This window comes from Leucoraja erinacea, chromosome 4 (genome assembly GCF_028641065.1).
Source record: "Leucoraja erinacea ecotype New England chromosome 4, Leri_hhj_1, whole genome shotgun sequence".
Taxonomy (NCBI): Eukaryota; Metazoa; Chordata; class Chondrichthyes; order Rajiformes; family Rajidae; genus Leucoraja; species Leucoraja erinaceus.
This window is the reverse complement of record NC_073380.1, coordinates 62,545,150-62,571,202: the sequence shown is the minus strand read 5'-3', so window position 1 is coordinate 62,571,202 and position 26,053 is coordinate 62,545,150. Positions and strand designations below refer to the sequence as shown.

General features: G+C 43.0%; 2 protein-coding genes across 13 annotated transcripts in view; both read right to left on the bottom strand.

The window, feature by feature from the left end:
• Positions 1-26,053, bottom strand: part of LOC129696489 (extracellular sulfatase Sulf-1-like) — a 448,145-nt gene that overhangs the window by 162,812 nt on the left and 259,280 nt on the right. The window lies entirely within an intron of this gene.
• On the bottom strand, positions 10,765-16,098 carry spice1 (spindle and centriole associated protein 1). Its single transcript, XM_055634451.1, has one exon. It carries the CDS (start codon positions 14,137-14,139, stop codon positions 11,707-11,709), a length of 2,433 nt encoding a protein of 810 aa, XP_055490426.1. The 5' UTR covers positions 14,140-16,098; the 3' UTR covers positions 10,765-11,706.

Genomic DNA, 26,053 nt, shown 5'->3' with positions numbered 1-26,053 from the left:
AATATGGCAGCACCCTTTAATCTGAAAATTTATCGTCAAATTTAAACTCCAAGATAGCTAATTGCTTGGACACAAACAAAATGTTTTCAGAATTTTATTTTCTTACAACTGGTAACAAACACTAAATCTGCTGGCTTTTAACATATATGAAACCCACAACATAAGCCTAGGTCATGTTTAGTGTGTAACATTTCATTCAGTTTAATATTTCATAAAAATGATGTAGAAGGGTTGCATGTAGTTTACATTAGCACTTGAAAACAATGACATTTCAAATGTGGGATTTGGATCCGATTTAAATTAGCCATGTTTTGGAATGAAAGACGGTGAACTGTAATCCTGGAGAATACAACAACCATTCTTTCATTTTTCTTCTGACTCATTTTAATAGACATTGAGTGATTAGTTACAAAGTTTGAAAATCTATAATTATTGCACAATGGTCTATTTAGAAAAGTAATTTCTCCATTATATTTGTCGATTCCAGTGGAGACACAGTTTCACAAGAGCTGCCAACTCTCCAGTGCCACACCCAATTAACCATATATTCATGAATGACACAAGGAACAAGTATCTTTGGGTTGTTCTTGCAACTATGAACATTACAGCCAGGCCATGCCAGGTCCATTTCTATCCCGATTTTCATGAGCTGCTTTTACATCGGCCCATGTTTAGTTCCAATTCCAGTAGACGTGTCTGTAAATCACAGTCGGTTCCTTGCACTTATGCAGTTAAATACAGTCCTTTATTCTGATGTTTTGGCAGAACTGTATGCCTAGTTTAACATGGGATTTTGTGGTGTAAATGTCACGGACAAACCTACAGATGTCATTCTACTGAAATCCAAGACGAACATGGGTGAGCCTAAAAACAGCTACACAGATACGCTTTTCAGCTGGATTAATGGGATATTAATCTGAACTGATTTTACCATCGCCTTCCCCAAGTTGAACTGTGCTTAAGTTCAGCAGAAAACAGGCATAAAATCGGAGAACTTTCAGCTTTAAATAATAAATGTAGCAACTTCTAGGTAGTTAATAACCTATTGACGTCAGTGGCCTTGCACATAATAATATAATTCAGTTTTAAAACGACAGTGCTCCAAAACTGAAATGTTTTCTGAAAGAAATTGATAAAAATGTGGGAGGTTCATCGACTACTCCTAAAATATGCTATGGGTTTTCTAATTTCAACTACCTAAATATAAAATTAATAAATTAATTATTTGAAATAATGATCCAAGTTCTAATGCTTTGCTATGTCGAAACATTTCAACTCTGAAACAGCACAATGATTAACATGGTTTTAACAAATAAAGCAAACATGACTTACTGTGCTGGATGGTTGGTGCAGCACAGCTGCTGATTAAAAGTTACTGCAGACTGAAAGCCATCACGGTTACAATTTCTCTTTTCAGTGTTTTTTCTGGAATCAATCCACAGCTTATACATGAAGCAGCAGTTAACTGCTGGGAATGGTTCAGCAAATTGTAGGACAGATACATAAAGTAGATATTCAATACAATACTTTCTCTTCAAGCTTCAATAATACGAATACCTCTCATATTCCACAAACCACAAGTGGCCCACAAGGTCATTAATAATGCTATACGTTACTATCTGGCTGTCATCACAGCGCTCTGTGCTTTCATTTCATCTTCACTGCTATCTCAGAGCAGCAGTTCCTTGCACAGACACAGCTGCCCCTCGAAATGATTTCCAACTGCAGCTGGTTAACATCATGCAAACTGCAGCAATACAGCAACTACGTGGCTTCCTATTACCTGTTCTTTTCAATTGCAATCCTATTCCAGTGTCTGCACCCAATTAAGACAAAGTTTGTGTTTCTGCCATCTGCAAATGCTTCTTGAATTCAGCACGGTTTATCTCAACTGCTACGCTGGCATATTCCTTAAGTATCCATGTCTTTATAGTGTATAGTGAACCAATGAGATGGGCTGTGAGATCAACAAATGAGAAAGTGAATCACATTGAACTGGCCTAGGAGTTTAAAATATATAAACAATGTTATTTTTAAGAAATAAATTAGTCACTTATGCAGGGATGATTGCTCCATGTAGGCTAATATCAGTTCTAAAAAGTCAAATTTGCACTAATGATGTATGTATTTCAAGGTTCAAATGTAAGCTATTTCAAGACAAAACATTACCCTGTGTTTTTCCTGGCTTATTTTCCAAGGTGATTTGGAAGGTATCAAGTTTGTTTACCTTTAAGAATTATGTGCAGCATGTGGCATGACTTTTGATACAGTTGTATCAGCTGATGGTGAGTATTCATTGTCATCATAAGTTCATAAGTGATATGAGCAGAATTAGGCCATTCAGCCCATCAAGTCTACTCCGCCATTCAATCATGGCTGATCTATTTCTCCCTCCTAACCCCATTCTCCTGCTTTCTCCTCACAACCCCCGACACCTGTGCAAATCAACAATCTATCTATCTCTGCCTTAAAAATATCTATTGACATGGCCTCCACAGCCTTCTATGGCAAATAATTCCACAGATTCACCACCTTCTGATGTCCTTTAATTCTGAAGCTATGACCTCTAGCCCTAGACTCTCCCACCAGAGGAAACATCCTCTCCGCATCCACTCGTTCTAAGCCTTTCACTATTCAGTAAGTTTCAATGAGGTCCTCCCTAAACTCCAGCGAGTACAGGCCCAGTGCCATCAAACGCTCATCACATGTTAATCCACTCATTCCTGGGATCATTCTTATAAACCTCCTCTCCAAAGCCAGTACATCCTTCCTTAAATATGGTGCCCAAAATTGTTCACAATATTCCAAATATGGCCTGACCATGTTGACTATCCCTAATCAGTCCTTGCCCTTCCTGTGTGCCTAAAGAAAAATAAATCCAATCCTGCTATTTACTTCCCAATCAATCTTATCTCAATCATCAGCAAAGTGATGGAACCCATCATTCAGAGTGCTTTCAAGTGGTACTTTCTTACCAATAACCTACTCACTTGATGGTCTCTCACGTTTCACAATGATCACTCAATTTCAGACCTCACCGCAGTCTTAGTCCAAATATGGGCCAAGGAGTTGAATTTCAGGTGAAGTGAGTGATTAACCTTGACAATAAAGCAGCATTTGACTGAGCGTGGCATCAAGGTGAAAACATTCCAATGACTAGATCCCTGTCACACAAGGGATGGTTCCAGTTCATATAATAATAGTCAAACAGTACAGAAACAGGTCCTCAGGCCCACCATGTCCATGTAAACTATCAAGTCCCATCTGTAATAATCCCATTTACCAGCAAAATTTAGGCTGTAGCTTCAGTGTCTTAGCCAATCATTTGTTCATCCATATGCATTTTGTGCAAGCAGGCATGAGAGGAAAAAACTGAAAAAACATGGGGATCCAAGGGTCAACGCCCCAGTGGGGATAAAAGGGGGCAGCACCCCTAAATGAAGACATTTTTTGATAATTGTACCTGAAATTAGTTTTCTTGTGTTTACCCATAATTTACACTGAGATTTTTTTTTATTGTCCCTTAAAATAACATTTTACTTGCTTGTCACTTCATTTACACAGAAAATTTGTGATATCATACCTTAAAATAACACCAACTCCTTGCTTGTTTACACTGAAGTCATATTGTAAATATTTTATATTACACCTACGTGTAACATACCTGTTCCTTGCTTGAGTATCCTTTACACAGGATACTTTTGATAATTTTTTGATAATTATACCTTTATATTATACCATTGCCTTGCTTGTTTGCCCTTAATTTATAGTCATTTTTAAAAATTATACCTTACAATAACACATTTTACCTGATTGAATCAGGTAAAAAAAAGAACATTGTAGTGTCTATGAATGCAGACTCTTGAATGCAGTGTGAGCGTTGTGTACGTAACTCTGTGCTCCTCGCCCCAACCCCGGTACGGTAGGCCTTGGGGACAGAGGAAAACTGCCACTCTACATGTGCGGAGCTGAACGCTAGCCGTAGAAATACGCATGGAAAGATGGTCGGCCGGCAACCACGTACACTTTCCGCTAAAATCGACTCAGCTAATTTCCACGCACTCAACCATTGGCGCAGCGGCTCACCGTCTCGCGGAAAGTCATTTATAGCGGAGATTTAGGCAGATTTTTTTTTAAACCGAGATTCAAAATTCGCAGAGAAATCTCATGCCTGGAGAGTACCTGCCTCCACTACCTTCTCAGCAGTGTGTTCCAAATTGCAACAGGAGAAAATAATTCTTCCTTAGAATTCCTCCATTAGAAAACCCTCTCTAGTGCAATCATATCTTTTCTATCCTGTGGTGATCAGAAGAGCACACAATTTTTCAGTTGTGGCCGAACTAATATTTTATGAAGTTGTACCACGAGCTTCTTGCTCTAATCCCATATGACCCAGCATGCAGCAACTTGTGGCCTTCTTCACCAGCCTATCCACCTGTGCTGCAACTTCAGGGATCAGGCATCAATTATCCAAACACCAGGCCATTAATGGAGTATGAAGAAGGGTTTCGGCCCGAAACGTTGCCTATTTCCTTCGCTCCATAGATGCTGCCGCACCCGCTGAGTTTCTCCAGCACTTTTGTCTACCTTTGATTTTACTTCGGAGCACTTCCTGCATCTGCAGTTCCTTCTTGAGCATTAATTGAGGAGTTACTGAGGTTTAAGTCCTAGCCTGTCCATACTTTGAACAGCGGCTTGAAATTCCTCAATGAGCCGGTCCCAGTCACCCTATCACTAAGGTCAGAAGACAAACCGGCCGATCGTGGATGGTTGCACGGAGGAGGAAATTCAGACCGTAGAGGAGGAAAGTCCACCCCAACGCGGGGGAGCAGAGGGAATGTTCAATCCCATTTACATCCCTCATCAGAAAGCACCTGCACATAGCAAAATTGAGATAGCATTCAGGAATGGGCAGACAAGTGATAAGTAAAATTTATGACACAAAAGTGCCAGCAAATAGCCACTCCAGCAAAAGAAGAGTCTTAACCATCTACATTTCACATTCAATGGAATTGATATTACTGTCCCCAATCATTAATATTCTGGAGATTTATTGTCAACCATAAATACAAAGGTATTTCTGGGCTGGATATCCTATAGAAAGTACTCATCTCCTGACACCTCAAGGCCTTTCACTGCTCCCAAAGGCACGTCAAAAGCAGGATGAAATACTCACCAAGTTTTAATAAGCACAGCTCCAATTCTTAACAAGCAATAAAAACAAAGTAGCCTGGCCCCTCATCAACCACCCACAATATTCATATGTTTAAGAAATAACTGCAGATGCTAGAAAAATCAAAGGTAGACAAAAAATGCTGGAGAAACTGAACGGGTGAGGCAGCATCTATAAAGAGAAGGAATTGGCGATGCTTCGAGTCAAGAGCCTTCTTCAGACAATATTCATAAGCTCCACAATGAAGAGTCTATTTCCTCAGTTATGGGCAGTAATTTCAGATCATAAACTATACCCTCAAGGTGCAGCAAGACAGACTAAGAATCACGATGACCAAGTTGTGTATACATTAAACCATTCAGAAAAGCGGTTAGAGGCAAACAATGAGTTACAAGGTGGTCAATAGGAAATAATAAAGGTCCAGTGTTAAAAGTAAACTGTAATGACGATTGCAATGTGGGAAAAAAAGACAAATTATAGGAAACGTTAAGAGTTGATTCCTTTTGTGAATTTGTGATATAGCACTCAGGATTTTTTTGGAATCAACATATACTTGTAATTCCTAAAGTATGTAATTTGGGGAATGTGGTTACTGTTTATAAAGCAAGTGATGTAATTTATGCATAGGCACAATAGTACTTTGTAAAGAATGAAACGGGTGTAATTTACTGGAGAAATTATTTCTTAGGTTTGGTATTGCCAAGTGTGCATGCATCCTCAAAGGTACCCAGATATGAGCTCCTCTAAAGTCCATCATAGCTGGCATATGCACAGAGACCTTATGCTTCTCTACAAAGAACAAAGTAATTTGATGGGAATGATTGAAGATCAAGAAGCTAAATAATTGCGAGCACAAGGTATTCCTGTATTCGAACATCCACCATTTCTCAAGGGAAACAGCTCTGCAGACACCGGAAGACAGAGGTGCAGCAGAAAACCTATTATTTCAGTACAGATCTTGGATGGATCAGTAATTCATTGACAGTAATAATAATAATAAAACATTTTATTTATGGGTGCCTTTCAAGAGTCTCAAGGACACCTTACAAGAATTTAGCAGGTAGAGGAAAAACATGCAAAGGGGAATGAAATAAATAGTAGAGACATGACTAGTACACAAAGTAAAGACAGAATACAATTCAAAACACAATATGAGGCAATTAATGCACAGATGAAAGGGGAGGGGGACGTGGGGCTAAGGATAGGCAGAGGTGAAGAGATGGGTCTTGAGGTGGGACTGGAAGATGGTGAGGGACACGGAATTGCGGATCAGTTGGGGGAGGAAACGTTCCAGAGCCTGGGATTACGTGCCCTGGAGAAGGTCTCTGTCCCCTGTGAAAAAGCATGCCGAGGGGCTTTGGACCCTCATCGTAACTCCTCATAAAATACAGATCAAACTTCAAACTGGTAAGTTCTCGTTTAATCTGCATCTGCAGTTCCTTCTTGAGCATGGGAGGAGACCCTAGCTGATGTGGATCTGAGATGATCGTGGATGGTTGCACAATGTTCAATTCCATTTACAACTCATCAGAAAGGACAGAGTGTCAGCAAATAGCCACTCCAGCAAAAGAAGAGTCTTAACCATCTACATTTCACATTCAATGGAATTGATATTACTGTCCCCAATCATTAATATTCTGGAGATTTATTGTCAACCATAAATACAAAGGTATTTCTGGGCTGGATATCCTATAGAAAGTACTCATCTCCTGACACCTCAAGGCCTTTCACTGCTCCCAAAGGCACGTCAAAAGCAGGATGAAATACTCACCAAGTTTTAATAAGCACAGCTCCAATTCTTAACAAGCAATTAAAACAAAGTAGCCTGGCCCCTCATCAACCATCCACAATATTCATATGTTTAAGAAATAACTGCAGATGCTAGAAAAAACAAAGGTAGACAAAAAATGATGGAGAAACTGAACGGGTGAGGCAGCATCTATAAAGAGAAGGAATTGGCGATGCTTCGAGTCAAGAGCCTTCTTCAGACAATATTCATAAGCTCCACAATGAAGAGTCTATTTCCTCAGTTATGGGCAGTGAGGTGCAGGATCAGGATTTTGTAGGTGATCCCGTTGTGAATATACATTAAACCATTCATTCAGAGATGGGAAGGCAAAACCAGTGAAGTGGTCAATAGGAAAGAATTTGTGTTAGTACTGGACGATTGCAGTGATAGGAAACGTTAAGAGTTGATTCCAGGATATAGCACTCAGGATTTTTTTGGAATCAACATATACTTGTAATTCCTAAAGTATGTAATTTGGGGAATGTGGTTACTGTTTATAAAGCATGTGATGTAATTTATGCATAGGCACAATAGTACTTTGTAAAGAATGAAACAGGTGTAATTTACTGGAGAAATTATTTCTTAGGTTTGGTATTGCTGAGCTCCTCTAAAGTCCATCTGGACCAGTTGGAGAACGGTTGATGTAGGTGGAGAAGATGCCAAGCGAGAAGTGAGTTGCAATAGTCCAGTCGGGAGGAGATGAAGGCATGGATGAGTCTTTTAGCAGCGGGAGGTGTGAGAGAAAGGTCTAAGTTTGGCGATGTTGCGGAGATGAAAGGAGGTTTTAATGACATGGCGGGTGTGAGGCTCAAGGGAGAGGGTGGACTCAAAGATCACGCTAAGATTCCGGATAGTGATGGCATGCTGAGGTTTCTCAGCGCTGTCAGAGCCCAACCATCCATTATCCCCAATGAATGGATAACCGACCGTGAGGTGTTTGGTAGGAGAAGTCCACCATGATGACTAACAGCGGGATCTCACACCCCGATGTTGCGGAGCAAAGGAGGTTTTAATGACAGGCTGTGAGGCTCAAGGGAGAGGGCGGACTCAAAGATCACGCCAAGGTTGCGGACAGTGATGGCATGCTGAGGTTTCTCAGCGCTGTCAGAGCCCAACCATCCATTATCCCCAATGAATGGATAAACCTCCACCATGAGACTAAACATCTCACACCCCTTTCAGCATTCTAGATTTTCCCTTGATAACAACCTGTTTCACTTCATCATTGTTAATCATCATCCCCTTCAAACACAACTCGTAATCAAAATCTGGAGTTGCTACACTTCCCCTTTTACCTCCTTTCTGACTACTGCAGAAAATTCCAAATATTCTCTGTAATTTTTTTTAATTTAGTATTATGTTCACTGCTTGAGAGCTTTCTCTAGAACAGGGAGACAAAACAGAAATTGAGTAATTTCCGAGACACCTTCATCTATATTACTACAAGTTTGATCATGACCACTTCCTGTTGTTCTGCATATTGATTTTAGAAAAAACGCTGCCGCTTACGGCTGATTTTTGGCCATCTTACTCAGTCCCCCTCCGCTGGGCAGGACAAGATTTTTCCCATCGATGAAAAATAAAAGTTATTAGTGTTTAAAAAATGTTGAGATTCTCTCTCCTAAAGGCCACGCCCCTTCCGGAGGGACTATAAAACCCGGAAGTGTTGAGTGCATCAGTCAGTCTCTGCAAGATGGGGGAAGCGAGAGGGTCATGTCTCTCAGTCTGAGCTGTGAATAACACTGAACACATGTCCACTAAACTGTGAGTGGTTTTACTGACCTGTCAGTGCCCTTAACGTGGTTTGAAAATATAGTTTGGAAATGCTAAAGCTGTGTTGCATTTGGTTTGGAAATGCTAAAGCTGTGTTGCCTTTGGTTTGAAAATACTAAAGCTATATTGCCTTTGGTTTGGAAATGCTAAAGCTGTGTTGCCTTTGGTTTGGAAATGCTAAAGCTGTGTTGCCTTTCGTTTGGAAATGCTAAAGCTGTGTTGCCTTTCGTTTGGAAATGCTAAAGCTGTGTTGCTTAATTAAAGTTGCCTTGCCTTTTATTTAATTAAAAGTCTAATCTTGACCACTAACTGTTTGCGCTTTATATTAATTTTAGAAAAATCGCTACCACGTACGGTTGTTATTTTTGGCCATCTTACTCAGAGTCCCCCTCCGCTCATCAGGTGCCGAGGATTTTTCCCATTGATGAAAAATAAAAGAGTTAGTGTTTAAAAAATGTTGAGATTCTCTCTCCTGTCAATCACGCCATGAGGGCCACGCCCCTTCTAGTGGGTGGGAAAGGAAGGACTATATAACCCAGAAGTAGGGGTATAGCTCAGTCTCTGCCAGATGGAGGAGGGAGAGACTCGCTGTCTTTAGTGGCCTTGCACCCTGCTTGAAATGGTATGAAACTGCACTTGAATTTGGTGGCCTTGCACCCTGCTTGAAGTGGTAAGAAACTGCACTTCAATTTGGTGGCATTGCACCCTGCTTGAAATGGAATTTGAAGGAATAGCTGCAAGTCAACTTCCAGCCCATCAGCCGTGAGTGAGCTGCTAGCACAACAGGCTTGAGCGACTGAACCACCAGCCCAAGAATCCATTCGGCCCACAATCTGCATACTAGCCCTTCAGCCCACAACACATACTAGCACTCCAGAAAGCCCCCCCCACCCCACCCCGCCACCCCTAACAGCCACCAATATTGGAATTGGTGGAGAGGTGGAATATTACGTTGGGGGAACAGCAATATGATGTTGGGATGTTGGGACCCAACGGGTCCCACTTAGTCTAGTTTTATATACAAGAGACAGAGGAGACCTCATAGACATGCACAATCTAGTATTTGGCTTAACATTCTTGGATGAAAATTTCCAAACAGCCCAATCTGTTTCACAGCTAGGGTTATTCATAACTATTTCAGGGAATATTTGGGGCATGGATCTGATTATTAAGTTCCATAGGGAAGTGCAGATGTGTTTAAGTCCATCATCTCGGGACAGTGTAGCTTGATCAAGATGCATCCCAGATGGGATTGGAGGGTGACATACATAATGCTACAAGAACATGAACACCAGCAGAACACCAAATACTAGAAATATTAGGTGAATCAATTACATTTTTACAATGAAGAAACTAAGTTCAATTCTGGTCCTACCAAAACAAATATCAACTTAATTAAAGTTAACTTCATTGAGATCGCTTGAATTCCTGCTTTCACTTTTTTCTTTCTCCCAATTAGTCTGAAAAAGGCACCCGACCTAAAATGTGACCTATCCATTTTCTCCAGAGATGCTGACTGACCCAGAGTTACACCAGCATTTTGTGTCTATCCCCAATTAGTTTCTCCATTAGCTCTCTTCTTTGACCCCACTGTATCCTTAAATCAATGGTTCATCCTCCACCTGAATTTTCAACTTCTGCTGCTGTCATCAAATAACTGAATCATAAAGTCTCCATTCAGTGAACCGGGACACCCTCGGCAACCAGACCCAACTCACTTGCCACGAACCGACCTCGGAAGCCGACACCTGCCACGGACAGACGACAGAGGACACCCCTGATAGGCCCGGCTTGCCGGCCGCAGTCTCCGACGGGACCATCCAAAGGCTAATTGGAGTCCATCAGAAGGCTTGTGGTCTCAGGACTGGGAACCCGCAGACAGCGTAACCCGGAGGGAGCTGGAGAAGTCAGACGCGGAGAGCTAGGGCCGATAGGAGGGTAAACCGGGGTAATGCCTCCCGCACTTTCAGGTACGCTGCCCCAGGACACAGATGGCCAGGTAAGGAGAGCGCTGTCGGTTCGCGGGAACTGCTCCAGTACGAGCACATGGGTCCACCAGACTTTGAATGGTTTAAAAAATGGCCTGCATGTGTAATATATGCAAAATTAATTTCACTGCAGTTGCATATGACAAATAAGGCACTATTGACTTTCTCACTAAAGGATTCCTGGTTCCTATTGTCATACAGGTAGATGAGAGTGCCTGATCTAAGAGAATCTCAGACAGCTTATGAGAATTGATATTGGAGACTTTTTAGGCAAATACCATAAAAAGAACCACTCTTCATTTCTGTTTGTATTGTGAAAGTTTTATTAATGACATATCAATCCTCTTGTAATCTAAAAATGTAATAACATTCATAATTTTAAATAAAGGATTTTCTCAAACTCTGATAGCCCCTTGCTCCATGTTAGAAAAAGGAAAAATATCTGATTTGCATCAAAAATACGGCAAACGTCCAATCCCGAAAGACCTGATAATAACTTAGCACATCACATGTTTATTTACAGTGGAAATAAATGTGGGTGGGATATAATATGGATTACCAATCTGTTGCCCAAGATGCTGTCCTGATCAATAATCACCCCCATTCAACTTAAATAAAAATTAAACAGGTGAATTAAAAACAACTGCAATATGAATCATTTATTTCCTTTATATACCTTCATTGGTCTATATTCTGTCTCTATAGATTAATCAACAGAATTGAAAATATTGAACTATTCAGGCTCACAAATTTAAATTTTATCAATTTCCATTGAAAATAATCAAGCAAAAATATACAAGCAAAAAACAAAATTGTATAATCTGGGGTGAAAATAGACCAAATTGGTATTTCTTATGCTGTCCATTCAAAATGTGATTTCTCGGTTTCAGATTTCCAGCATCTGCAGCATTTTTCTTTCTACAAATTTGAAAACATTTCTGCTTGTTCAGCAAATATCAATATGATTTATCTATCTCCCATCATTAGAATTGCATGGTGTGAGTAGACAGTGCAAACCAACCTTCTTCTTTCAGTTTTTCTGATTTTGTTCCTTGAGTTACAAGTGTCTTATTTCCATCAGTTTTATTCAAATAGAGAGAGGAACTAGTTGTACTAATGTGATCTATGGATCTGTTTCTGTCAATTTTACTGTCTGGGGAAGGTAAGCTACCTGTAGACGAGTCCAAGCAACTGGGGAGTGGGATCAATACTTCCAATGTTTTGCTGCCAGTTCCTATTGCCGTGCTTTCAGGCGGAATAGGAGAAATTGTTGGGGACACCGACTCAGAGGAAATCTGTCTTTGCTGTTCAATCAGGTACAAAAGTTTGCTCCGTGCTTCAGCACTCTGATGGTTGAGCTCAGCTATCCTTTGCTCAAGATTCTCAGAAGTGGTGGGAGTAACCTTTTCAATTTGTGGTGCTGGGTTAGATAATTTACCTATTTTGAACTGACCAAGTTGGGCTTTGAGAGCAGAATTCTGCAACTGTAGCTCAGTAATTTGACTTAGCATTGCTTGATGTTTCAGCCAATTATTTAAAGCATTTTGACTGCCTACAGCTACTACATTGTCTTCCATTTTTCTCAGATTGCATGTTGTTGTATCATCAAACGCTCCCAAATGCATACATGGCAAATTGGAAACAGGTGAATGGATAATCTGTTTATGCTCACTGATTGCATCAGAAATCTTCCATTGCTGGGCAGGACACTGACAATCTGGCATTTGGTTCAGTACTGCTAAATGCTTTACAAAATCATTTTCTCCATGTGGAACATCTAGAACATTTTTAAGAACCTGTGAGGAACCATTAGATTCTTTATTTTCATTGCTAGACTGAGGGGACTCTCGACACAAATTAACTGTGATTTGTGATCCAGTAGCTATTTGGCTATTCCTCTGTCTTGGAGGAGAAAGCAATACGGCAGGGATAAATGAATTTTCAGGTAAACCCTGACCTCTTCTTTCATTCTCCAACTGATTCTCTTTGTACTGAAAAGCAGATGGCTGGTTTTGGTTCAGGCCTTTTAAAAGTTCATCTTCAACATTTGTCACAACCATTGAAAGAGCATTGCCTTGCTTCTTAGTGTTAGCACAATGATACAAACTCTCAGATTCTACTGCAATTTCATTTACTTCACGAGTAATGTTTTGTCTTGGTATATCTCTTTCTACTTCAGTAGATCTATGCAACATTTGTTTCAGGGAGTACAACTCTTTGTCTGTTTTGATCATATATTGCTGCAGGTAAGCCTGCAGAGAAACAATTTCATTTTGTACTGTTAGAAATTCTGCTGTCAATGCATCAATCAGTGCTTGGTGATGGTCAGATTTTTCCAGAAGTTGCTGATGGTTTTCCTTCTCCTGCCACTGCCGAATTCCACATTCTTTTAGAGAGAAGGTCAATCTGCTGATCAAGTTGACTAATGAGAAAGTGAAACTAGTTACACCACGATCTTTCTCAGGCAACCAGCTGGGAACCTCGCATCCGGCTTGATGTTCATATTCCAGCAGTTCCTTATCGATTTTCTCAATCATTTCTTGCAGCATCTCTAGGTTCATCTGCCTGTCCTCAGTCCTCCGGGTTTCCATTCTTTTGGTAGGCACATCACAAAAGTTGTCTTCTGACATGTCAAAACACCTTTGAGAGTTTCTTGAACCAGGATGGAGTACTTGTCGGATTGCCTGCATAGTTTCAAATGGAGATGTGCCTTCTAGTTCTGCATCATTTTCCGCTCTACTTTCCAATCTGGACTTCACTCTCTGGATAGCCGCTGTTGCATTTAAACTGGCGTGGGCCACTGAGGCACCTTCTGCGGTCCAGCTGGATGATGTCTGAGGCCGGACTCTTGGGGTTTCGGGAGTTTTTAGCTCCAGTGCCTGACCATCGGCCTGATGCTGCAGTGAACACTCTGCCCCCGACTGTGAACAGTGTGAAGCTTCATTTAGGGCCTGCGGGTCCATCACCGACTCGCTGAGCAGGGACAGCTGTGTGGGCTGCTCGCTGTGTTGCGTTATGAGCTGTGCGGCGGGAGGCTGCCGGCCGCCGGGGGCCACGGTCACGTTGGGGAAGCCGGCCTGGCGCCGCGGGGCGTCGCCGAACGGATCCCGCACCACGGCCAGAGCGCGGTCGGACCGAGCCAACACGTCCCGCAGTTGCCACTGTTCAAGCGGCAGCTCGGCCATGGCCGGCCGCTGCTGCTCCGCTCGCCGCCTCTGCCCGCCGCTCGCCGCCGCTGCCTCCCTCTCCCGCAGCTCCGACTTTGCTGCTGCTTGGTGCTTGGAGACGCGGGTCTGCCGGCGCCACGCCAGCTCCCCCTGGTCGGCCCGGTGGACGCTCAGGTCGCTGATGGTGCTGTCCCACTCCTTCTTGGAGGCCGGTCTCCCCTTCTTGCGGATCTTCCTGATCAACGACATCGCGTCCGCCCGAGGAAGGCCCGATAAAAGCAGGCGCCGCGGACACGCGCAATCAATCTTCCCCCTCCTCTCCCAGCGAGCGGGCGGTAGCGCCGCGGACACGCGCACTCACCCTCCTCTCCCAGCGAGCGGGCGGTAGCGCCGCGGACACGCGCACTGTCCCCGCTCCGAGCGCGCGGCCTGGGGGGCGCCGCGGACACTGAGCTCGCGGGCCGCTTCCCGCGGGAGACACTCGGACCGTTGAATAAACCGCGCTCTGTTCAAATGCTCGCGCCACTGGCGCGTCACGCCCGGCCCGCGTTGCCTCGCCCGCCGCGTCGCGGCGCATCGACCTCACAAGAGCCGAAGGTCGGCGGTTCAAGTCTAGGCAGGTCTCAAAGATCATGACACAAAAAAAATGCCCGCTGGATTAACTCAGCGGGCCAGGTAGCATCTCTGAACATGTTTTTCCGTTTAGTTTATTATCGTGTGTACCTCGGTACAGTGAAAAGCTGGACATAAAATATGGGTTAACTCAGCAAGACAGGCAGCATCTCTGCAGAGAAGTAATGGGTGATGTTTCGTGTCGAGGCTTTTGTTCGGTTCTGTGGCTGTATTACTGTATTTTCACTTTTCCAGCTGTCAGTTTGCATACTACAGTTATTCCACCAGATATTGGCTCATTGTAGTAGGTTGACAAACGTTCATTAATAAAGATATTGAACATGTTCTTATTTGAATAGTGTCATGGGGTATGTTAGATTTTGAAAATGGACCTTGACAATAATAACTAGAATTTACTTGGTTAAAATTCTACGGCAAATTTACAAGAAGGTTATCAAACCAAATGTAATTTAAGATGACATTGATATTGTGTGCTATAGTTAATTCTTGGATAAACAAAAGTGAAAGCATTTGTCAAGAATGTTTTTGCGATCAGGTTTCCGATTATGTAGTTAAATTCTCTTGAGAGGTTTGAACTGTAACCTTTTGACTAAGGTAAGAGTGCAACTAAGCCAACCACCACCAAAAGGCATATTTGCTGTCAAGTAGGTTTGCTTTTGGAATATACACATTTAGAATATAAAATTACATTATTTTTCTTCGAGACAAAAACATTGAAAGCAGTGATTTTCAATTCATCTCCCTTTTATGAAAATAATTTATCATTTTTGCTGATGTTTACAATGTTCATGTAACTTTTATTTTATCCCTACTAATCCCACTTGGTCTGATGCTGCAAAATTGTTAAAGCAATTTGAAACAAAATGCAGCTATTTTCAAGATAGGCACAATTTTTTGTTCCAAGTCAACAAGATGTACATTACCATATAATTCAGGAAATTAATCAGTTTCCAATATTCTGCATACAAAATACACCATACAAAACATCAAATCCCTCAAATCAACTGAACTATTTAGGTGTGAGCAGGTCAGCCGCTGATGAAAGTTTACATTACCAGATTCCTATAACCCTCCTCCCCATGGCTGCCTGAAAGAATTATCTGCAGTGCACTTTTTTTTAAATGCTGTTTTTCTCAACTTTGTCTCAAGAATGAAACAACTTTGGACAGCCAGATCTAACCATATAACCATATAACAATTACAGCACGGAAACAGGCCATCTCGGCCCTACAAGTCCGTGCCGAACAATTTTTTTTCCCCTTAGTCCCACCTGCCTGCACTCATACCATAACCCTCCATTCCCTTCTCATCCATATGCCTATCCAATTTATTTTTTAAATGATACCAATGAACCTGCCTCCACCACTTCCACTGGGAGCTCATTCCACACCGCTACCACTCTCTGCGTAAAGAAGTTCCCCCTCATATTACCCCTAAACTTCTGTCCCTTAATTCTGAAGTCATGTCCTCTTGTTTGAATCTTCCCTATTCTCAAAGGGAAAAGCTTGTCCACATCAACTCTGTCTATCCCTCTCATCATTTTAAAGACCTCTATCAGGTCCCCCCTTAACCTTCTGCGCTCCAGAGAATAAAGACCTAACTATCTCTGTAGGTTGTTGCTTATTTAAACATGTTTTAAATGATGACTATCAAAAAATATTTTAAAGCATTGAAATGCTCTTCCTGCAGTTCAAAGCAACAGCAGAATCTGTTATGAAAAACAACATGTAAATGTCTAATTAATACATTAAGTGTACAAAAATACATAGGTGATTTTTTTCGTCCCCAAAGGGACTAATGATCGCAATCCTTTCAGGGCATTTTGCATCATATGGAAATTTAAATCGAAAACTACTATATTTTTTCTGTCCTTGTGCATCAAAAGATCTCAGCCCCGTACACTTCTGGAATGTTGCAGTTTGGCTTTGGAACTGCCCAGTTTTATTTCCACAATGTAAATCTTGGATGTGTGGCTGAAAGCGTTGAACCTGCATGGACATAACATCCCCACCATCCGATAACATTCCCTCAACACAGTCTCTCATTCCCTCAACAAGCCCAGTGATCACTGAGTGCCAGATCCTCACCACTTGAGCTCAATTATTAATTTTGCTGGCGACTTATTTTTTCTCCTCTCCTACAGATTCCCTGCTTGCTGTCATCCTGTGGTGATTGTGCTTGTTCCCACTTTGACCTCCCCCCACCCTGCAAAATCCCAGAATACAGAATGACAGTTTTTGAGCCACGCATCGTCCTTCCAAACTGCAGGGCTCCAATGCCAACCTCACTGTCCCAACTCCACCATCCCCATTCCAAGGCTGGTTACAATGAAGACTTAATTGAGCTAGTAGTCACTGACCTCTTCCCCATCTGCAGTGAAAACTGGCTGCCACAAGGAGTATTGGTGCTAAAATGTACAATACCTGATCAGTTTCGCTTTAGGCTTTGGCAGACTATTATGACCGTTTTATGACCGTTAAGACAGGCAGCTGTTGTAGGCACTATCCATTTGGGCGAAATAGAATTTCTAAACATTATTATTTTTAAGATGATTGGTAAATCCACAATGTCAGTGCATTTAAATGAAACCCAAACACCGATTTGGTTCATGGCTCATGTTAGCAAAATTTAATACTAATGGTCACACTAATTGTAATTTTAGTACAAAATAAACATCTGAAGTGAAGCAGCGAAATATAGTCCACATACGATTGAATCTAAGATGAAACTAAATGTGAGGTTCAGAGTTTTATTAAGATACTAGACTGTGGGACCCGTTGGGTCCCAGCTTCACACATGAGGGCTGGACACTCAACCCCATATTTCACCTCTCCACCAATTCCAATATATCACACACACACACACACACACACACACACACACACACACACACACACACACACACACACACACACACACACACACACACACACACACTCACACACACACACACACACACACAAACCCTCCACCTCACACACATACACTCACACACACACACACACATACACAAATACACTCACACATACACTCATACACACACACACATACACATACATACATACAGTGGCTTGCAAAAGTATTCATACCCCTTGAACTTTTCCACATTTTGTCATGTTACAACCACAAACGTAAATGTATTTTATTGGGATTTTATGTGATAGACCACCACAAAGTGGTGCATAATTGTGAATTGGAAGGAAAATGATACATGGCTTTCAAATTTTTTTACAAATAAAAAACTGAAAAGTGTGGCGTGCAAAAGTATTCAGCCCCCCTGAGTCAATACTTTGTAGAACCACCTTTCGCTGCAATTACAGCTGCAATTACAGCTGCAAGTCTTTTGGGGTATATCTCTACCAGCTTTACACATCTAGAGACTGAAAGCTCAAGCTCAGTCAGATTGGATGGAGAGCGTCTGTGAACAGCAATTTTCAAGACTTGCCAGAGATTCTCAATTGGATTTAGGTCTGGACTTTGACTGGGCCATTCTAACACACGAATATGCTTTGATCTAAACCATTCCATTGAAGCTCTGGCTCTATGTTTAGGGTCGTTGTCCTGCTGGAAGGTGAACCTCCACCCCAGTCTCGTCTTTTGCAGACTCTAACAGGTGTTCTTCCAAGATTGCCCTGTATTTGGCTCCATCCATCTTCCCATCAACTCTGACCAGCTTCCCTGTCCCTGCTGAAGAAAGGCATCCCCACAGCATGATGCTGCCACCACCATGTTTCACAGTGGGGATGGTGTGTTCAGGGTGATGTGCAGTGTTAGTTTTCCGCCACACATAGCGTTTTGCATTTAGGCCAAAAACTTCAATTTTGGTCCCATCTGACCAGAGCACCTTCCTCCACATGTTTGCTGTGTCCCCCACATGGCTTGTGGCAAACTGCAAACGGGACTTTTTATGGCTTTTTTTCAACAACTCTTCCATAAAGGCCCGATTTATGGAGAGTACGACTAATAGTTGTCCTGTGGACAGATTCTCCCACCTGAGCTGTGGATCTCTGCAGCTCCTCCAGAGTTACCATGGGCCTCTTGGCTGCTTCTCTGATCAATGCTCTCCTTGCCCGGCCTGTCAGTTTAGGTGGACGGCCATGTCTTGGTAGGTTTGCAGTTGTGCCATACTCTTTCCATTTTCGGATGATGGATTGAACAGTGCTCCGTGAGATGTTCAAAGCTTGGGATATTTTTTTATAACCTAACCCTGCTTTAAACTTCTCCACAACTTTATCCCTGACCTGTCTGGTGTGTTCCTTGGGCTTCATGATGCTGTTTGTTCACTAATGTTCTCTAACAAACCTCTGAGGCCTTCACAGAACAGCTGTATTTATACTGAGATTAGATTACACACAAGTGGACTCTATTTACTAAATAGGTGACTTCTGAAGGCAATTGGTTGCACTGGATTTTATTTAGTGGTATCAGAGTAAAGGGGGCTGAATACTTTTGCATGCCACACTTTTCAGTTTTTTATTTGTAAAATAATTTGAAAACCATGTATCATTTTCCTTCCACTTCACAATTATGCGCCACTTTGTGTTGGTCTATCACATAAAATCCCAATAAAATACATTTATGTTTGTGGTTGTAACGTGACAAAATGTGGAAAAGTTCAAGGGGTATGAATACTTTTGCAAGCCACTGTACACACACACACACACACACACTGACTCACACACCATATATATGACAGTAAACTTTCTTGAATATACTCGCGCGCCTCTCCAATGTGGGGCTTCCGCAGTCAGCGTGACCTCTGCACTTACTGGAAATTACGCAATCAGCGCGACCTCTGCACTCACCGGAAATTACGCAATCAGCGCGACCTGTCCACTAAGCAAAAGTCACAAAATGAGCGGGACTTTTGGACTAAACACAGTCGGACCTAATAAAGCATTTATTCCTTCCAAACACAGTCGGAACTAAAAAAACATTTATTCCTTCCAAACATTCAGACCTAATAAAGCATTTATTCCTTCCAAACACAGTCGGACCTAATAAAGCATTTATTCCTTCCAAACACAGTCGGGCCAAATAAAGCATTTATTCCTTCCAAACATGGTCGGACCTAATAAAGCATTGCAGTTTCAAGCCCAGGCAGGGCAGCAGGCCGAACAACTCATGGCATTGTCATTAAGGGCTAACAAATCATTTATTGCAAGTACATTGCAAGCTCACAGTTCAGTTGATTTACAGCTTAGAATGACAGTAGTGGCCTCTCCCCCGCGTTCTAGCAGAATCTGACTCGCGTCCAGGCATCCGGGGTTTTATAATCCTGCCGCCCCCCCCCGAGAAGGGGCGTTACCTTAATCGCAGTGATAGACAGGCAAGATGACCAATCAGCTGATCTCAAGGTATTTTTAAATATAACTTTTTTATTTTTCATCGATGGGAAAAATCCTCAGGGGCCAGCCCTGAAGACTGTGAGTAAGATGGCCAAAAATCACAGCAATACAGGGTAGCGTTTTTTCTAAAAGCAATATACAGTGCAGACAGGAAGTGGTCAAAATGAGACATTTAATTATATAGATGTTAATAATTTACTAAAATGGAAGCTGGAAGGGTTAAGGTAAGTTGTGTTCATGTATGAGATTTAAAAGATTTTATACATCTGTTCTGACCCAAAGCCATTTCTGTTTTGGATTAAAATTCAAGAGATTACTTTTACATAAACATAGTTACTCCATAAGAGGGAACCCAAGAATTAACAAATATCTGCTTGGCCATACTGCCAAATCAGAAATGTGAATATTGTGGAGAGAGATATCTTACCAAAGAACATTGTGGTTCAACATTTGATTAACAATCTGTGAAATTCTGTTAAGAAAATAAAATTGGCCTTCCATATTATATTCAATGGAGTAGCATACATCCTTTTTTTTCTCGAAAGTCTATTTTTCTTAGAGAATTTCTGATGGAAAGTGGAATTGGCAGAGATAAGAACGTTTTTTTTGGCTAGAAATGTCATTCAGGATACAGTGTTGCCAACATTCACAATACTTGTTCATTAATATTGCATTTTTTCTAGTTTGTACATTTTACAGAAGTAGTAAGAAATAAAAGAGTATTGCTTACTTGCCACCTTCGGTACTAACGCATGGTACAACAATACAATTCAACTCCCAAGCGGGAGGTACCAAAAAAAATTAATGCATTTATAATGTTGATGGTGGGAAAAAAATCCATACTGTTTATTTTTCTTTGTCATGGAGTCATAGAGTGATACAGTGCAGAAAAACGTCCTTTGATCCAACTAACCCACATTGGCCAACAATGTCCCAGCCACACTAGTCTCACTTGCCTGCGCTTGGTCCCTATCCCTCCAAACTATCCATGTAGCTGTCTAACTGTCTCTTAAACAATGGGATAGTCTCAGCCTCAACTACTTCCTCTGGCAGCTTGTTCCATACTCTCACCACTCAGTGGGAAAAAGTTACCCCTCGAATTCCTATTAAATCTTTTCCCCTTCACCTTGAACCTATGTCCACTGGTCCTCGATTACCCTGCTCTCTGGGCAAAAGACTCTGTGCATCTACCTGATCTATTCCTCTCACTATCTTAATCACCTCTATAAGATCACCCCCTTATCCTCCTGCGCTCCATGGAATAGAGACCCAGCTTACTCAACCTCTCCCTATAGCTCACACCCTCTAGTCCTGGCAACATCCTCGTAAATCTTTTCTGAACCCTTTCAAGCTTGACAATATCTTTCCTATAACATGGTGCCCAGAACTGAACACAATGTTCTAAATGCAGTCTCACCAACTTCTTCGACAACTGCAACATGACCTCCGAACTTCTATACTCAATAGTCTAACTGACTTTGAGGTGAGATTAGATTAAAACTAAATAAACACAACAGCATTAAAATTCAACAAGAGCAGGAACTCACTAAATCTGTCTGCAATTATTTAGCCCTGTCCCTCCTGAGGGCATTGTTAAGAAAATAACAACAATTAATATTTTAATAGTTAAGGCCAGTACTCCCAATCCCTTTCCAGGGCTCTCGCTTAATTTTTTTTCCCTGTTGCCAGCCGGGCAACCTTGGCAGCTTTTTAGGTTGCCAAATGACAGTTTAGGTGGTCATGACGCGTGCGATAATGTGCTCGGACGAAGTGCGTAGTTACCAGTCGGAATTATGCTCAATGAAGTATTCACATATTATTTCTGCTTCAAATAAAGTTACAAACTAAACATATTCACCAATCAAGACATGATATATACCACGAATGACATGCAGCAAAATTATAATACAGTATCTCAACTCTTTTTACACATTGTAATTAATGCAATTTTTATTATTTCTTTCCACTTCCAAACAAAAATGTGGTTGGATTATTCAGTGTATGATCAACTTGTGTCAATAAATCCTGGACATATATGCTTAACCATGCACACTACAGATTGATGCAAGCATGTTTTCTGTGAAGGACTGAAAATTATCATGACATGGCCTTAGCATGGGTCGTTATTGCTATTGGTACAGAAACACTCTCGCTTCCCACATAATATATCCACAACAAAATAAACAGGTTGCAAGGAATTTTCTAAAGGCATTTTATGATAATAGCTGTTAAAACTGACTATGCCCATCTGACATAGAAACATAGAAAATAGGTGCATGAGTAGGCCATTCGGCTCCTTCGAGCCTGCTACGCCATTCAATATGATCATGGCTGATCATCCAACTTAGCATTACACTAACTAACAAGAGATGGCCAAAGGACATAAATGCAACAAATGTTTTTTTGGTAATATAATTAAAGGAGTCAAGACGCCACATTACTGGACATTCAGATTAGATGTATGTGTTACGTAAGAATGCTGTTCATCGATTACAGCTCAGCATTCAACACCATTATTCCATCAAAACTGATCACCAAACTCGGTAACCTGGGCATCGACCCCTCCCTCTGCAACTGGATACTGGACTTTCTAACCAACAGACCCCAGTCTGTGAGGTTAGACAAGCACACCTCTTCAACCCTCACCCTGAACACCGGCGTTCCTCAGGGCTGTGTGCTGAGCCCCCTCCTCTACTCCCTCTTCACCTATGACTGCACACCTGTACATGGTACTAACACCATCATCAAGTATGCAGATGATACAACGGTGATTGGCCTCATCAGCAACAACGATGAGCTGGCCTACAGGGAGGAGGTCCAGCACTTAGCAGCATGGTGCGCTGACAACAACCTGGCCCTTAACGCCAAGAAGACCAAGGAGCTCATTGTAGACTTCAGGAAGTCCAGAGGCGGCACACACACCCCCATCCACATTAACGGGACGGAGGTGGAACGTGTTTCTAGCTTCAGGTTCCTGGGAGTCAACATCTCCGATGACCTCTCTTGGACCCACAATACCTCTACTCTGATCAAGAAGGCTCATCAGCGTCTCTTCTTCCTGAGGAGACTGAAGAAGGTCCATCTGTCTCCTCAGATCCTGGTGAACTTCTACCGCTGCACCATCGAGAGCATCCTTACCAACTGCATCACAGTATGGTATGGCAACTGCTCTGTCTCCGACCGGAAGGCATTGCAGAGGGTGGTGAAAATTGCCCAACGCATCACCGGTTCCACGCTCCCCTCCATTGAGTCTGTCCAAAGCAAGCGCTGTCTGCGGAGGGCGCTCCGCATCGCCAAGGACTGCTCTCACCCCAACCATGGACTGTTTACCCTCCTACCATCCGGGAGGCGCTACAGGTCTCTCCGTTGCCGAACCAGCAGGTCGAGGAACAGCTTCTTTCCGGCGGCTGTCACTCTACTCAACAACGTACCTCGGTGACTGCCAATCACCACCCACCCCCCCCGGACACTTATTATTATTTATTCAAATCGTTTGCTATGTCGCTCTTCAAGGGAGATGCTAAATGCATTTCGTTGTCTCTGTACTGTACACTGACAATGACAATTAAAATTGAATCTGAATCTGAATCTGTTGTGAACAGCAATGAAGATACCCAGTTTATAAGCAAAAAAATTGTTGATAACTGCTTTTTCCTTCATTCCCACTTCAGAATTAACATTAAAATTTCAACTGAAATATCTCCTGACCAAAATTGTGATGTATGGCTGTAGAAGTAAAACCTGGATAAATCCAACGTATAGTTGTGAATGTTGCTCATTAAATAACTACAGTACTGATACTCCATATTAAAAGCATTGATTTGCCGTTAAAATGAATTCTGTAATAACGTGTAAACGGTTGCAGTGACAATCGAACACTGCGGTTTTAATATTTCACGTGTTCACAACTTAATTAATCCATCTTTATGGATTAAAACAAATAATAACGTTGGGAATTAAAACACAGTTGATTGCATTCCATTATCAAACATAGTCAATGTTCGCTCTGAAGACATTTCCAGCACAATAGGGTCGGGAGGGGGTGGTGTGAATCAGTGCTGGATGGATAGATGGCGGGGTGGGGGGTGGAGAAGGCAATCAGTGCGGAATGGATGGATTGAGGCAGGGGAATCAGTGCGTGTTGGTTGGAGTAGGTAAAATTGTGAGGGGAGAGCGCGGGGGATGACAGTGGGGTTGAATGGGGGGATCTGCAGGATGGATGGGGGGTGCAGTGCAGGATGGATGGAAAAGGGGGTCAGTACAGGATCAATTGGAGGGCCAGTGTAGGATTGATGGGGAGTGGCAGGAGAATCAATGCAAGGTGGAAAGGGAGATCAGTGCAGGATGAATGGATGGGGGGATGGGGGGGTAGGGTAGTTTAGGAGGGGAGCACACGGGATGTCAGTGAGGACTGAATAGAGGCAGGAATGGGGATCAGTGCGGGATGGAGAGGAGGGGGTCTCAGGATAAGGGTGTGGAGGGGGGCGTACAAGAGAGGGAGGAAGGGGCAGAGGAGGTGGGAAACATAGAAAATAAGTGCAGGAGTAGGCCATTCGGCCCTTCGAGCCTGCACCGCCATTCAATATGATCATAGCTGATCATCCAACTCAGTATCCTGTACCTGCCTTCTCTCCATACCGCCTGATCCCTTTAGCCACAAGGGCCACATCTAACTCCCTCTTAAATATAGCCAATGAACCGGCCTCAACTACCTTCTGCGGGAGAGAATTCCAGAGATTCACCACTCTCTGTGTGAAAAAAGTTTTCCTCAACTCGGTCCTAAAAGATTTCCCATTTATCCTTAAATAAGGATAAAGGGGAAGGAAAGTCAGCACTCGGACAACACCGGCATCATCGCTGCAGGCACGGAAATCGTTATCAAAATATGGAGTGGACCGGGGGACACAATATCTTGGCGGCCGCACGCACACTCGCGCACACACACACACACACACACACACACACACACGCGCACACACACGCGCACACACACACACACACACACACACACGGCTTCAGAGGCCCTGTGAACGGTAATTTCAGCTCAATCCAGTGCTAAATGCAGCTCAACTCTGCCTCTCGCCCGCTCATGCCTGGACTGATGACATATTTCCCGTAAATCCAGGCAGGGTTAACCTGGCGGGAGAGGCAGAGCTGAGCTTGGTTTAGTGCTGCTTCTCTGTGCTGGCTGTTGGCCTGGAGACACCACTCCCGTCTGACTCCCAACGCCTCTGGTCACCCCTGGGCGTGGGGGGGCTCTCGGGTGGGGACCTCTCAAAACAGGGGGGGACGTGCGTCTCCTGTCGGCCCCCGGGATCTCCTCCCCTGCCTGTCCATCGCCAAATGCCGCTGCCAAAGGGGGAGGCAGTTAGGATCTCCTCGCCACCGCCTCCCCTCCTCCGCCAACCAACAGGAAGGTGCGGGGCTGAATGGTGCAGACGCTTCAGACGACGGAAGGAGGCCACTCCCTCCCTCCCTCCTCCCGGCCTCGGCGTGCGGGAGGGTTTGTTTTGAAAGCGCCGTTGGGGGAGTGGCAGGCAGCGGCCGCTAACAGGGTGGGTGGGAGGAGGGAGGAGATGGAGCCGCCGCCGACGTCGCCGCTGCTGCTGTTTGGGGCCCGTCATTCGCTCCGACCCTCCGACATGCCACACTTAGTATCTTTCCCACGCATTACAGCTGTCGACGAGACAAAACAACACGTTCCTTTTCTCCAGAGATGCTGCCTGACCCGCTGAGTTATTTGTGTCTATCTTCGGTATCAACCAGTATCTGCGTGCCAAGCCGGGCAAAATGACTCGGTGTTTAGGTTGCCCGGCGGCACTTTGGGTGGTCAGTGGCCCCCGGGCAACCGCTAATGTTGAGCCCTGCCTTCTCCAATGTCTCTAATAACTCTGGATCATGTTCAGTGACAGATGCATGAACTCATTCTAAGAATAAGTACAACATGTTCCTAAACATAAATAAACTTTCCTGCTGATTACGCAGCGTATATATTTTGCTGTATGCCAATCTTCTATATTACTAAAAGTCTGTTCTTGACCGGTTTTGGCGATCTGTGCTGCGATGTCCGAGAGAACGGCGCCACCTATGGTCGTCATTTTTGGCCACCTCGCTCAGAGCCCCTCTCCGCCACATGTGTGCCGAGGATTTTTCCAGTCGATGAAAAATTACAGATATTAATG